This window comes from Cibotium barometz, chromosome 43 (assembly GCF_041138505.1).
Source record: "Cibotium barometz isolate CiBa-2024 chromosome 43, ASM4113850v1, whole genome shotgun sequence".
Classification (NCBI taxonomy): Eukaryota; Viridiplantae; Streptophyta; class Polypodiopsida; order Cyatheales; family Cibotiaceae; genus Cibotium; species Cibotium barometz.
Genome location: NC_141088.1, coordinates 33,426,624 through 33,441,315, shown reverse-complemented (window position 1 = coordinate 33,441,315; position 14,692 = coordinate 33,426,624). Strand labels below are relative to the sequence as shown.

The 14,692-nt window shown below is 44.7% G+C and overlaps 1 protein-coding gene across 1 annotated transcript; it reads right to left on the bottom strand.

The window, feature by feature from the left end:
• Positions 1-697: 697 nt before the first annotated feature.
• On the bottom strand, positions 698-14,121 carry LOC147613845 (U1 small nuclear ribonucleoprotein 70 kDa-like). Its single transcript, XM_086781822.1, has 11 exons — positions 13,873-14,121; positions 4,239-4,353; positions 3,586-3,665; positions 3,308-3,383; positions 3,140-3,204; positions 2,791-2,853; positions 2,018-2,099; positions 1,771-1,933; positions 1,574-1,654; positions 1,185-1,496; positions 698-1,099 (listed from the first exon to the last, which is right to left on the bottom strand). The coding sequence occupies exons 1-11, from the start codon at positions 13,969-13,971 to the stop codon at positions 1,057-1,059; spliced, it is 1,179 nt and encodes a 392-aa protein (XP_086637948.1). The 5' UTR covers positions 13,972-14,121; the 3' UTR covers positions 698-1,056.
• Between the last annotated feature and the right edge of the window lie 571 nt (positions 14,122-14,692).

The following is a 14,692-nucleotide window of genomic DNA, read 5'->3' as shown; positions in this document are numbered from 1 at the left end:
AATCAATTACCACCGCTACAAAATTTCCTGCAGAAATGTGCTGTAAAACTTACTTATAATTAATGTTTAAATGCTATGTACTAAACTACCGCACCACATCCATCATTTCCTCTTCTAACTTCCTTTTGATTCAAGTCTGACTCCTATGATAATGCCAGTAGGCAACCAGAATACTGACAACCTATCTTCCATCATAACTAAGAAGCCTTCGCTAAAAAGCCTTTGCCTGCCTCAATAGATCTAAAAACACAGTGAAATATACCTTATTACCACACAGCCAGGCTCCAACTTCCTCAAAGGGCTCAGAATTTGCAGACCCTTCGAGGGAAAGGGTAATTTAACGTAGAAACCTCACTTCAACAAAATACCCCACCTTCCACTCGATCCTGGACTGTAAACAGAACACCATACCTGCTAAACTGATCAAACTCATAATAATGCACAGCTAATCAAAAATAGATACTTCAGTTTTCCCCAACCTCTCCATTCCATAACCTACACACACCTACAGAAGAGAGAGTTTGGCCCAGTAAATAGAGACAAGGTAACACAACACCTGGAGAGCATCTCACATTTTTCTATCCATTTAAAACCTTTGTCGAGTAAGTAATTCACAAAGCAGTGATTTGTCTCCTTATACTTACCTTCCCATGAGATAAGAAACGGATGTTGGAAAAAAACAGCAGTAGTCCAGCCGTGACAAGAATGACGACTTTATCTTAGATTTCATAGGATCAAACCTCTTTATGGAACAACCAAAAAACGGAAGCAGGGTCTCTAGAACTTACTCTAGCCAAATCAATAGGCTTAGTAATCAAACCTTCAAAGTAAAGAAAATATCTTTTTTCCTTCACCATGTGGCACCATTGGTCCTTTTGAAAGCTTACAAACAGCTCTGCTCAACTCGAAAAATGATACTCAACTATTAGTGTTGCCAGTCCCATAGTGCAATACCAGTGATCTTACTGAGAGAAGTCTTCCCAAATGCATTCACATACCAGCAATCAAAAAAAGCCACATCACCTTAACGAGGATAAGAAGAAGGCAGGACAGAACTTACAACCGCATCTCATCCATCACATCTTGGCCCCGTCTGTCTCTGCCACAATATGCAGGCAGTGTCAGTAGCCCAGCCAGAGCAGCACAGCACAACCCTCCAGAAAAAAAAGTAATATCCACAATACCTCTCACGATCGTGTTCACCGGAATGAGAGCGCGCAACGCGTTCTCTGTCTCTCTCCCTGTCCCTATCACGGCCATGATCACGGTCACGATCATGGTGTCTATCCTCACGGTCATGTCGATCGTGATCCCGATCACGAACCCTTCCACCTCTGTGCTCACGCTCACGCTCACGCTCACGATCGCGACCATGATCACGTTCACGATCACGGTGCCTGTCATAATCTCTGTCCCGTTCTCTATCACCACGGTCACGATCACGCTCCCTCTCCCAGTCACCACGCTCCCTTTCCCGGTCCCGCCTTTCTGGTTCCCTGAAAACCCGAAAAAATCTCTGTTAGAAGCTGGCACTTTGCAAATCTCCCCCCTTGCAATGTCAATTAGGTGGCACCTTTCATCATGCCCTCTATCCAGTTCACGTGGTTTTGGTTCCTCGCTCCTAGATACTTGGGCACCACCAAGTTGAGGTTCCCTGCAAAGATAACGTTTTACAATACCATACCGAGTAGCAGCTAGCCATCATAACAAATGAGCCCATACTGTGACACTAACATCTACTTGAGAGTAGAAGAGGATTACTTCACAGACCTTCCAGAATATTTTTGATTGACCTCATCACCTCCGACACGAGTGGATCCTAAACCACCACCAAGCCTTCGGGGCCGCCAATTAGGCACTGTACGTCCTCTCTCCACATCCACCAATACCCTCCTATTGTCGATTTTCCTCCCATCTGCTTGTTTGTACGCAGCTGCACACATGAACAGTGTGTTCAAATTCACACTTTAAGCAAAAGATGCAAAATTACACTCAAAACCCTGATGTTCTTACGTACTCTTCATGTCCCGGGTATGCTGGTACTCGATAAAAGCATAGCCCCTTGGCTTGCCAGTTTCTTTGTCATTGACAAGGCGAACCTGTAACAAAACACAACAAAGTAACATCAACGCTCCTCTATAGATGGACCATATCAATACTGCATACAAAGCACGGCCCAGCCGTGCTCACCTTTTGAGGTGCACGATTTCGCCACCCATTTTCAGCAGTGATGTGGCCCGTTCAAGCTGATGGTGATGATGGCAGGGTAACTTTTAGCAGTGGACTGAGTGAGCCTTGGATGATAATCCCTTTTTTTAAAATCCAAAAGTTGGATGATAACCCCTTACCAAGGATGCACTTTGAAATGGAAGGTGGCTCTCTCGTGATGCTGATGTAATGAAGGCTTAAACGGAACACAAAATTTTCAAGAAAAGGAATGGCCTACCCATCAATACTCACCAAACGCCCACCAAAACTCTTAAGAAATCTGAAGCAATGCCAATCCATGTGTACACCATGTGCGGAATCCACATGTCTACTTGCTGAGTAAAATAGTGCAATAGTCCTTGCAATACACCTTTACAACAGCGGTACACGTGAGTATGAGGCCTCCAGACCACAGACAACCTTGCCCACCACGAATGACTACAGGTACCACATCCAGCAACCACCAAGGGGTTCAACAGCCCACCCACCCCAAGGGCCAAACACCTATTTATGAAATACATAAATTATCTTACCAAGCCTCAGATGTCTGAGCCCCTTGAGCACCACGCATTCAATACTTACCCGTTTGATCGGACCATATGCCTCAAATTCTCTTTTAATTTTGTGTTCCGTTGTCTCATAGCTCTGCAGAAGAAAACATACACTCAGAGCCCATACAGTAAAGGGATTCCATATCTTGCCCCTGTGAAAGGACCTGGCTGTACAAAGCTCCACAAGGGTGGGCCTGAAGCCATTACTGGAGCAAAGCCATGGAAATAAGAACTTGCAATTTACAAAAACAGTGTCTTAGCTTTCCCTACATACAGGAAATAGCAGAGAGGTATGAAAGCCTATGGCCCCTGTGAAGTGCATACCAACCTAAGACAGTGGAGGCGAAAGTGCATTGTGACAACAACTAAAGGATACTTACAACTCTTGCCACAAACAATGTTTTATATGGGTCTCCTTCCACAGCGGGATCATGTGGAGGATCATCTAAAAACCAAAAAATTAACACAAACATGAATGAAGGAGCTGTAGCAGAGGAACTACAAATAAGTTAAAAGAGGCAGGCATGAAAGGACCCTTATCTGCCTACATTTTTCCAGCTCCTCAGCAGCCTTTTCTGCACCCTTCTCCATTCGTAAAGCATGAATGCGAGCCCTTCGTTGTGCCTATAGAGGTGAAAAGTTAGTGGTCACTGTACTCTGAAAGACTACCATGCCTTTATAACATCATGCGAGTTTCACCAAACAAAAATTAGGTATACTTGTGAAAACCTACTACAGACAAACAGAATGCAGCTCCCAACTTCAGAAATTGATCAGGCCAAGGGTGTTTTGGTCCAAACAAAACACAAATGCCCTTGGAACTTACAGGAGTCTCTCCCTTGGTAACTGGTGGGGCATATTCGGGCTCATCAGGCTCCGCAAAATTGCTCACAAATTGTCCTATACCTGAGAGAAAAACAAGTTGTTAAATCGTACACCCTCAGTAGTAATCCGGCACACCACAATCATCTCCTTTCTGTATCCCTCTTCCTTGAGTCTTTCTCAACTCCAACCCCGAATATTACAACACTACCAAATACTGCTAGTATAATATCACCACTAGCCTCACTAAAGGTGTCATACATCACTCACAGCAGCTACAAAGTGGTAACTAGCAGCACGCATAACTGAAAAACATTGCTTGTACTTGAACATACATGCAAGGTTTCAACATATTCTAGAGAGATGTGTATGTGGCATTTTCTACTATGCCAGAGCATGAATTTGGCACTTCCATTACACGAGGCACAAGTAGCATTGGCATTTGCATAGCACAACACCCAAACAAGTGGCTACAGTTCACCTCTTTATCCTTTTACTCCTGTATTTGCATGACATGTAACATGTCCTCATTTTGGTCACATCGAGGTTTACAGCAACCCTCACTGAATTTAAAACTTATTACACATGTTTGTTTCTAAACAGCAGTTTTTTTATTTTATAGTTATCACAACAACCCATTTGAATATAGAGACCAACCTGTGTATGAAGGGCACTTCCGCTTCTCTGGAAGTATCTTATATTCCAATGGTGGCCGAGCCTCAAACAGCTTCAAAAGATTTGCCGTCAGACCTGTAGGGTGACTTTGACCTATCTGCACAATTCATAAATGTATGGACATATTGTAATCTCCATCTATGCACTGTGAATGTGGAGGGAGTAATACAAGATCTAAAAATGGGTGCAAACATGCATCCATTTTTAGATCTTGTAATCTCCATCTATGCACTGTGAATGTGGAGGGAGTGATACAAGATCTAAAGATGGGTGCAAACATGCAAGATCGACAACCCTTTTACAGACTTGGACATATATCCAAAAAAGCAGGGAAGTAGAAATATAAGAAGAGAGTCTTGCAAAAGTGATTTTCAAATAATAAAAAAGCTTGCAGCAACATAACAGACTTTTCCAAGGCCTTAGGGGACAGCATCTTTACAGCACGGAAAGTCTGTTATGGCCCCGAAGGTCATAACGTGGCCTGCATATAGAAAAAAATTTGCACGTAAAAGCAAGTATCGAGCTCTCGCTGGACCTCCCCCCCGTTGCCCGCCTGTGCATGTCCCCCGTCTCAGTCCACGCCTTCCCCTTCTGTCCGTTTCATCTTGCCCCCTCCCTCCTTCGCCTCTGCCCCCCCACCCCCCCCCCCCCCCCCGCTCTTGCTCCGCCTCCGCCCCTTCCCCTTCGCTGCCAACGCGCCTTCACCCCCCCCCCCAGCCGGCCGCCTGCCCTGCGTGCAGCCTGCTGCCTGACAGACTCTGCACCGCCCTGAGTCCCTTCCTTTGCGCCTCCTTGCCCTCCTCACTGTTGCCCTCGCCTCCCCCGACTGCCGTCAGCTGCTCTCCTCCTTTAAGCCCCCGTTTCTCTTTCGAGCTTTCTATATTGCCAGCCCCCCTCCCTCTTCCGTCGCCCATCTTCCTCGGCAGATGTGCTTTGCTTCCAGGTTGTTCTTCATTGGCAAGAGTAGGCACCTCTGGTCTTTGCCTTCCAGGAGGACTCCTTGGCAGCCGCTCTGTCACCCCAACTGAGGCCGCCATCCCTTGCCTATTTTCAGAGGCGGACCTCCAGCTCTAAGCTTCAACAGTATCCTCCCTGATGGCTTCTTCTTTGGTTTGCAAGATCGTAAGGAGCCACCAAATGCGCAGACAAATCCAGGTTTTCCTCCAGGCAGCCCTCTTTGGCGAGCCTGGAAAAATCACTAGCATTCATTTTCTTGGGTTTGGCTACTCTCATGTGGAGTTTCATTCACCTGCAGCGGCGGATCGTATGATGCAGCAGAGTCCCATCGCAATACGCAGCACTCAGGTGTTCTTCACGAGATGGCATCATGGCTTCAACCTTGCATCCGACCCCTTGGCAGGTGTATCCAGCTTCCCTGTATGACGGTCTGCTTCCCTGGCCTCCGGAAGGAATATCACCCACTGATTCAATTGCTCAGACAATCAATAGGGCAGGTTTTGGAGTCCCCGCAAACAGCTGCATCAGTGGTGGCCAGGACAGCGGGCATCCCGTCCACCAAAGTCTGCATTGCTTCTGTAACTCGCGGCAGGTACCCGGGGGACTAGGGCCTTTGACACACTTGTTGATACCATCAATGCATATGAAAACATTTAAACATGGCCACAGCCTTAACATATATCCATCATCACTTTGCATGAAACATAAAAGCTGGACAAAACATCCACAAATGCTGAAAGTGGAGCTTGCATGTGTGACACCGCATAGAGGTCGGAATGGGCCGACCCCCCCCCCCCTTGGAGTATTTTATTACCCAAGGAGAATAATATCATGTACAAGCTTTGAGGGCCTTACTCTCCGCACGGGAGATGCTTGATTATCCATATACAAATGCCATAACACAGCCCAACACGAGGCAACCAAGCCGGAACATAGGCTGTAGAAATGCTGAGCCAACAATACAATCCATATACCTCCGTGTGGGTACTAATTCTTCCCCAAAAACCACGGGTCTTCATGCAATAGAGCTGGTACAGCAAGTACAACTCTCCATTCAGTCGGTACAACAAGTACCATGGCTGGTACAGCCGGTACAATGGCTGGTACAGCCATTACGGTGGCTGGTACAAGAGGTACAGCAAGTATAAATGCTGGTACCGCATGTACAGTGACTAGCATAGTAGGTATAGTGGCTGGTACAGCAAGTACAGAAGTTGGTACAACCGGTACAATGGGTGGTACAGCAAGTACAACAAGGACTAGTACAGCCAATACAATGGCTGGTACAAAGGTTGGTACAACAAGTACAATGGCTAGAAATCATAATAAATGATTAAATACCCTTGCCTTCAGTATTTCTTCGCGATGGAAGCCTCCAAAACAGTCCCCAACATCCGGTATTCTTCATGGGCAACCTTCAAGAGAGAGAGAAAGAGAATAGCCATCATTAGGGCAGCCTGTAACGGTGGTAGAGGCTAGTGTGCAGCAAGAGAGCCTCCATTAATGAAGAAAGAGGGCTCCAATTTATAGATTTGGGCCTCCCATGAGCTAAAATGGCAAGAGAAGGCTACAATGACAAGTGGAGAGCCACACAATAGCTGAAGTGACAAGTGTGAGGCCACTTGTCTCACTTTGATCCACTTTCTAACAAGTGTCAGGCCACTTGTCTCACTTTGGTCCACTTTCTTGCCACATGTCCCAATCTAAGAGATGGGTCCTTCCAAAAACTCTCTCTCTAAAAATATCCCAACTAGTAGACATTCTGTCATAGGCACTTTGCCAACTCTTGGTATCTGCTCAATTCCAGATGTAATGACGCGAACAGAATTTCCATTGGAGTCGGGCCAAAAATAGCAACTCTCCTAAATTTTAGGAGTGTGGTCCTTTGTATTCTAGGATAATCCCCCATTCCCAGTGTTGTTGTTTGCCTTGAGATGGTTTCAGGGAAACATTGTTTATGGCTCCCTTTAATGGGATGAATTCTTTTCATGGCTCCCTTTATTGGGATGGATTATATCTATGGAGATTTCTTTCTTGGACGAGATTTATATAGATATTGGGCTTCACAAGCAATTTCTATGGACGAATCTGTTCGAGTTTATCGAGAAGAAATCTTTGAATATCTCATGGATATGATGCTTTTATGGATAAAGTCCACCTCTACTCCAAGGTGTGTGGTTAGCACGGAGTATGTGGTAAGAGTTATGGTATACAAGGATTATGGTATACAGGTCTATGGATTCCTAGACTTCTTTTCTAGGGATTTGGATCCATCCTCAGGTTTATGGATTATGTTTATGACTCCCTTTTACTAGGATGGATTATTCTTTATAGCTCCCTTTATTTGGGATGCATTGGACTTATGAAACTCATGGTTCACATACCCTGTGTAGTGTTCTCTTGTCCTATGTGCTCTCTTGAAGATTGTTTCTATCATGTGTGGGTGGAACAATAGAGAGCAGATGGAAGGGAACATGGGCACTTCAAAGGGGAGTGTCGAGCACAACATACCGTGTGTAGTGTTCTCTTGTCCTACGTGCTCTCTTGAAGATTGTTTCTACCATATCTGGGCGGAACAATAGAGAGCAGATGGAAGGGAACATGGACACTTGAGAGGGTAGTGTGAGTTGGTGGCCGAAATGCCTACAAACTATTGGTGGCCGAAATGCCTATAAACTATGTGTAGCAGAAATGCTTATGGAACACCAGGCTATATATGCCTGCGAGTGATTGTTTTATCTTGTTACTTGAGCCCACCTCTCATCCAAAGTGTGTGGTCAGAGTACCAACACGGAGTGCAAGTGGTAAAGTGGACATGACGCCTCGTTGGCACGGAACTTATGTATATGCCAAAGGTCATGTGGACCGATGCCTTGTTGGCAGGAGACTTATTTTGTCTCGCCCACTTACTTGGGACATGGATTATGATATCTGGACTTATGGGACTGATTTGTCTCGCCCATTTACTTGGGACATGATTATGATATCTGGACTTATGGGACTGTTTTGTCTCGCCCGTTTATTTGAGACATGGATTTATTTATCTTTATGCCATATTAGAATTACTCTCTCTCCATACAGAGGCCAAGAGGTTCATTGTTCATCTCACCATGCATGTGGATTCATGTTGGGATTGTGAGAGGGCAATTCAATGAACACTCCACCATACACATGGATTCGTGTTGCGATTATGGAGTGAGTGTTTCATTGTTTCCACACCATGCTTGTTGATCAGAGTTGGGATTGTATGGGAGAACATGGAAACTGTTGGGATTGGGAGAAAGGATTGCCAGAACTATGGAGAACCAGCTTTTCTGTCACCATGGTTTGTGCTCTTGAATGCCACTAGTTTGTGTGCATAGCACATGTTTCTGTGTGAGGCACTAGTTTCTTGTGCATGGCACTTATTTAAGTGTCTTAGCACTTGGTTGGTGATTTTCATTGGCATATGATTATCTCATTGATATTGGTGATTGAGACACAATTGGCTCTTGTGCCTGTGTCTAGCATATCTTCCATGGAATTCTTGCCCATTTATTTGGGACATGATTTTGATAATGGTATTATGGCGACTTATTCAGTCTCACGCATTTCTTTGGGACATAGATTCTTCAATTATATTGGATTTTTGAGACTGTCTCGTCTCGCCCACTTGATGGGACATGATTATATCTTGAATATATGGCTTGAAGCTTAAAGTTGCGGACAACTTTTAAGAAGTTGGGGAAGATGTCACCAGCCTAGACATTTCCCAGTATGAAAGGAGTCTGGTAGACTCGAGGATGTCTAAATATTTGGAAAGTACAAGCTTTGGGAATGGGGGATTATCCTAGAATAAAAAGGACCACACTCCTAAAATTTAGGAGAGTTGCTATTTTTGGCTATGCTAAATATACTGAAGCAAAACAGTCCCAAGCAAGAGACACAGGTAGTCTCATACGTGAGGGAGCAAAAGATATACAAGACAAGATGAAAAAGTGAGAGGCCAGCCCACCTATTTATAGGTGGGGAGAGCTGGCCGACTAGAACGTAGATATGCTGGCTGACTGGACATCAGTAGCTTGGCCGATTGGGAAAAAACCATACAGGCTGGGAAAAATCCCAGAAAAATATATAAAATAGAGGTGGCCAACCTACAATCAAGGGCCATGCAAAAAGAATCAAAAGGACACTAGAAATGGGCAGAAACTGGTAATGAATATGCTAACAGTCCCTCTTAGCACCAGATGCTGAACAAACTCCGAGAAGTCGAAGAAGTCGTCCTCTATCAAAGACAAAAGAGTGCAGAAACAACAGGTACCAGGAAAGCTCCACAAGCAATCTCCACAACAACTCAGCTACAAAAGCAACAGAACAAGCTGCCAGGTACACTGCTCCTCTAGAAGAAAACAACCATGTAGGCTGCGTCGTGCTGCTCCAAATATCGGTGCCAAACCCAAATATAAACACAGTGCCACAGAAATCCCTAGAAGCCTACAGCTCCAAGAAGATAATACCCTCAAAAGAAAGAGTCCATTTCCACCCTCATTGAAGGTCGACATCGATGATGTAAGAACTCAACTGCCCCCTCTAAAAATTGATGTCACCAACCAAATCCAAATCCCGATCCTTCAAGCCCTGGAAGTACCATTGTGCCCGAGGCACGGTCACGGTCACGGTCACGGTCACGGGCACACCTGACCACAATCCAGAATCCTCACACAGAGTAAGGGAAATAGGAACATTCACAATAGTGGTAACTGAAGTAGTAGTAGCCTCCTCAATAGCATCATACAGCGTAGAAGCAGGCTCCTCCATAGAAGGCAAAGGGACCAGCAACACATCCTGGTCACTGGTTGTCGAAGAAAGAGTCAGAGGCAAAGCAAGAGGCGACAAATTTCCCTCACAAGCTGTGAGCAAAGATAGCCCACTGTCTTCCTCAAAAACATTACCAGAGAAATCATCCTGGCAAGGAGAAGTATGCACAGAAACTGAAGGCAAGGCAACAGGAGAAACAAACTCCTCAGATGCAGTGAGCAAAACTGGCCCACTATCCTTCGCTGCAAGTACATCTCCGAAAGAAGTATCCATAAGATCATTGGTTGCATAGCACCCAGAAGTAGAAACCATCTGCCGATCACTGGCATCACCATATAGGTCACAAAGCAACTACCACACACAGAAAGTAGAAGCATCATCAGAAGCATAGATGAAGTGTCGAAGAACCGAATCCTGACAATTCAGGAGGAGAAAGCCATAGATCTGTTTGTGAGTCTTCCTCTACCAACACACATCCTTCGCAGAGGCAAGGTCCGACAAGCACCGATTCTTATACGAGAGAAACTCCATCAAACCATACTCCCTGAGAATAAAAGTAACCTGCAACTTCCATGACTGAAAGTTACCACCATCCAACTTGTCTGCCTCATCAAGGAAATAACAAGAAAGTGGTACGGGAGCCAAATCTGAAGCTGTCATCATTGATCCAACCAATAGGACCAAATCTCATAAGATAAAAAACTGTCCAAATCAAAAAATGCTGATGTAGGTCCCTTCCACGCAGCCCTAAGAGGCTGGACACCACCCGAAAATCCTCCTATAGCAAAAAACACAGAAGCTTCTGTCGACTGTACCTCCAACCTTGAGGCCACCAGAAGAGGGAAGCAAAAAATGCAGATTTGATATAGAGAGGAAAGGCAGCCACAAAGGGGCTGTAAGAGGATGCAAGAGGGAGAGGCATCAACTAGGACTGAAGCTTGGGCTCTCCTCAAGAAAAAAAAAACGCACAATCTCAGAAGAAGAAGTGTCCTCCTCAGGTACCAAGGGTGCCACCAAAGCCTGAACCACCACAATCCCCCTCTGCAAAAGGGAATGTCCACTGGAGAGAAAAACGCATCCAAAGAGGGGCTGCTGTCCTGAAAAAACAGACCGCCTAGATCCAAACTCCAAGTAGGAAAGAAACGCTCGTGAAAAGTTACCTTCAGGCTACAAGCGATGAAGCCAAACTGAAGGAGAACCAACCAGCAGAAGCTGACCAAAAAAAGCAGCAAGAAGAAGGCTGTAAATCTGTGAAAAACGCAGAGGATAAGGGGCTATAATAGGGCTAAATCTGGGGCAGTAGATGAAATCGCTAAACCGGGAGCAATGATACCATGAAAGAGTGCCCAGAGCGGAAGCAAAAGGGCACTAGAGTGTGCTGAATAGAGAGTGCAAGAGAGAAATATGGAGCAACTATGCTGAATATACTGAAGTCTGAAGCAAAATAGTCCCAAGCAAGAGACACAAGTAGTCTCATAAGTGGGAGCAAAAGATATACAAGACAAGATGAAAAAGTGAGAGGCCAACCCACCTATTTATAGGTGGGGAGAGCTAGTCGATTGGAACTGCATATGCCGGCCGACTAGACATCAGTAGCTGGCCGATTGGAAAAAACCATACAGGCTGGGAAAATTCCAAAAAAATATATAAAATAGGGGTGGCTAGCCCACAATCAAGGGCCATGCAAAAGGGATCAAAAGGACACCAAAAATGGGCAGAAACTGGGGATGAATGTGCTATCAAATTTGAGGCATGAGCAATCTGTTTTGCTCCAAAGATGCTTGGACGAAGTTGTCATTGAAGTGCGGCAGCGTTTCTTTGGTGGTATCTTCTTTGTTGATCTCTCCTTCCATGTCTTCTTTGAAGCTTTCTGAAGAAGCCTCTCCTAACATTGTGGAGGCTTGAGTGGTGTTTTTTGACCGTAGTTTTACCATCCACGGGACGTCCTCACTTTTGGATGGCTAAGTTGGGTCACAACATGAAGCTCTATTATCAATGTAGCATGCAATAGGTTGACCGTTGTGACACACAACAAAGCCTTCTTTAAACCTGTGAGTTTACGCAATCCACTTTACTTAAAAGAGAAGAGTTGAGAGAGAAGGTAAGAGTCAACACCAAATTGGGTCCCAATTATCCACTGAAGGTCCCCCGCCCCCCCCCCTCCTGCAAGCAGGAATATTTTCTTGTATTACTTTGGAGTGTACAATGATGTGAATGATGATTGTGGATTATCACAAGAACGAGGAAGCCTGGACGCTGGCTAACCATATGCTCACCCAATAGCTCTGTAGAAGTCACTTATGCAAGTCCAGATCTGCTGAGGATATGCACATATGCTGGCTGAAGATAAGAGAATCTTCTATGCTACCTAGTAGGTAATGAATCAAGGGGTGCTTGAAGGTTGATTTGTATGCTCTAGAAAAACACGAAGGCTTTAGCCACACATGCTCACTAAATACTTGATGAACTTCTCTGAAATGAGATGATTTATGCAAGGGAGTGTGGGACGTCTTATATACCAATACCTAATCCTGGTCGGGTGAGATCTGCTACTGTCGGCCTGTTTTAGAAGCCCACAACCTGATTTAATTAGGTATTAAATGCTGTAAATGGTACTAAGTGCTTGCGCCTTTCACACATGTGGGTCTGCAACCTTTAATGCTGGTCGAATGTTGTTGTAGGGCCTGAAAAGCTGCCGTCTGGGTATTCGGGACTGCCCCATGGGTTGGCCCATGTATCCATGCTTCTAAATGCTTGCACATGCTTTGTTTCATGCAATTAATGGACTACTTATGCCCTACCCTCAAGTGCCTTATATGCTTGTTCTACAAATGAGTGAGGGCACTGACCCTGACACCTAAGGCTGAGAGACGGACCTACGTAGCTCATGCCTAACATGTCCCGGATTGGGGTTCTCAATGGGGCCACGGCATACAACAAGTATTCCTTAAAGGGTACTAATGATGTAAAACGTTACACTAAATGCTTGTTACATTGAATGTTGAGCCAGTGTGTCACATAACTGGATGTCCCTTACAAGAAGGGCTTCTAGCGGATCAAGACCCAAGCGAGACATTAACAAAGGCTCTAGCCATGCTTGGCTGGTGGTATGGAACCCTGGGATTTGGCAACAGCATGGTGGTGGTGTTTTTTTTGAAGGTGTTGTGGATGGGGCGATGATTGGGAGGTGAGCCACATGTCATCAAATCCATTGATTTGTGTGTGAATTTTGACTTTGCACGGTTCAAGAGCATGTGCTAGACAGCTTTTCACGTGGAAGACAGCAACCTGCGGCAAAGAGACTTTTTCTTAGCAAAAAACCCTAGCTCTTTCCACCAAAGTAAGCACCACTTTTTCTTTGTGGAAGGGACTTTTGTTAAGAAACCACTCATCTTCAGATAAAAGAAACCATCCTCTGACAATGGGACCTTTATCTTTAGAAACCACAGCTCTCCCCGTGGAAGAAAGCATCCAGTAACAAAAGGGACTTTTTCTTTAAAAACCGTTGCTCTCTTCCATGGAAGAGAATCTGGCTTTTTCTTCACCAAGAAACCCTAGCTTCAAAAACCCCTTGATTTCTTAAAAACCTAAGCTCTGACATCTTAAAAACTAAGCTCTGATTTTTCTCGGAAAAAAACCCAGCCTGATTTCTTTAAAACCCTAACTCTGTCTTCTCCTAATTCTAGCTTTCTTTTTTAGAAAACCCTAACTCATAGTGTGCGCTTGAGTCACCGGCTTCACCTTAGGCTTAAAATCTGATTTCTTAAAACTCATCAAAAGAAAGTAAGTGTGCGCTTTAGTCACCAGCTTCACCTTAGGCTTAAAATCTGAGAAATAGGGGCAGGAGTAGGGCGATTCTTACCAGTTTTAGTTGTTGGACTGTGGCTCGATTCTGGGCCTTGGTACGACCCGGCGGCCCAGCGATGTCTTTGCGCATGTACACATCCCCAAAGTCTCCCATTGCTGCGACAGGAGATCGGCCTCAGCACAGCAAGGAACCGTAAGAGCTCCTGGCTATGGCGTCGCACTCAGAAACAGACTCTCGCTCTTACCCTAGATCCTGTAATTGCTTATGCTCCAGGGGCTACTGAAATCATGTTTAGATGTGTACTATATTAATAGGATGAGTAACACTAGATTTACTGAGGCCATGGGATTAGATAATATAAAACTGGGAAGGGGAAATACTAATGCATACTTGGCTTGCCTAACATGCTTGACCATTTTCAGGTGTATACATGGGATGATGTTAGGGTGAAGTTCCCTAAATTTGGACTAAGATCCAAAAGATGGTATCTGAAGGACAGGCAGCTAAAAGAGATTTCTATGGCCCTAATAGAGAACCCTGTGAGAAAGACACCAACTGTGAAGACTTGGTTTAGAGAAGGGGAGTTTGAACAGCAGTCCCCTAAAGGCTCTACTGTTGAAGCACTCTTTATTGCTTGCATGCAATTGGGATATCACTTCTCTTTAGGAAATTATGGGAGGATGATATGTGGGAAGTAGTATGTGATTTGTTGAATGGAAGTGGGATTAACTGTGATGTAATTTTGGGTTGCCAGGTTGTTACCTTCTAGGCTATCCAGACTTTTTGTAAAAGATTGTTAATACTTATATATAGTTATTATTCCCAAAAAAATGTTGCTTATGTATTTAGTTTTGTTGGTCTCTCCTTTTTAATG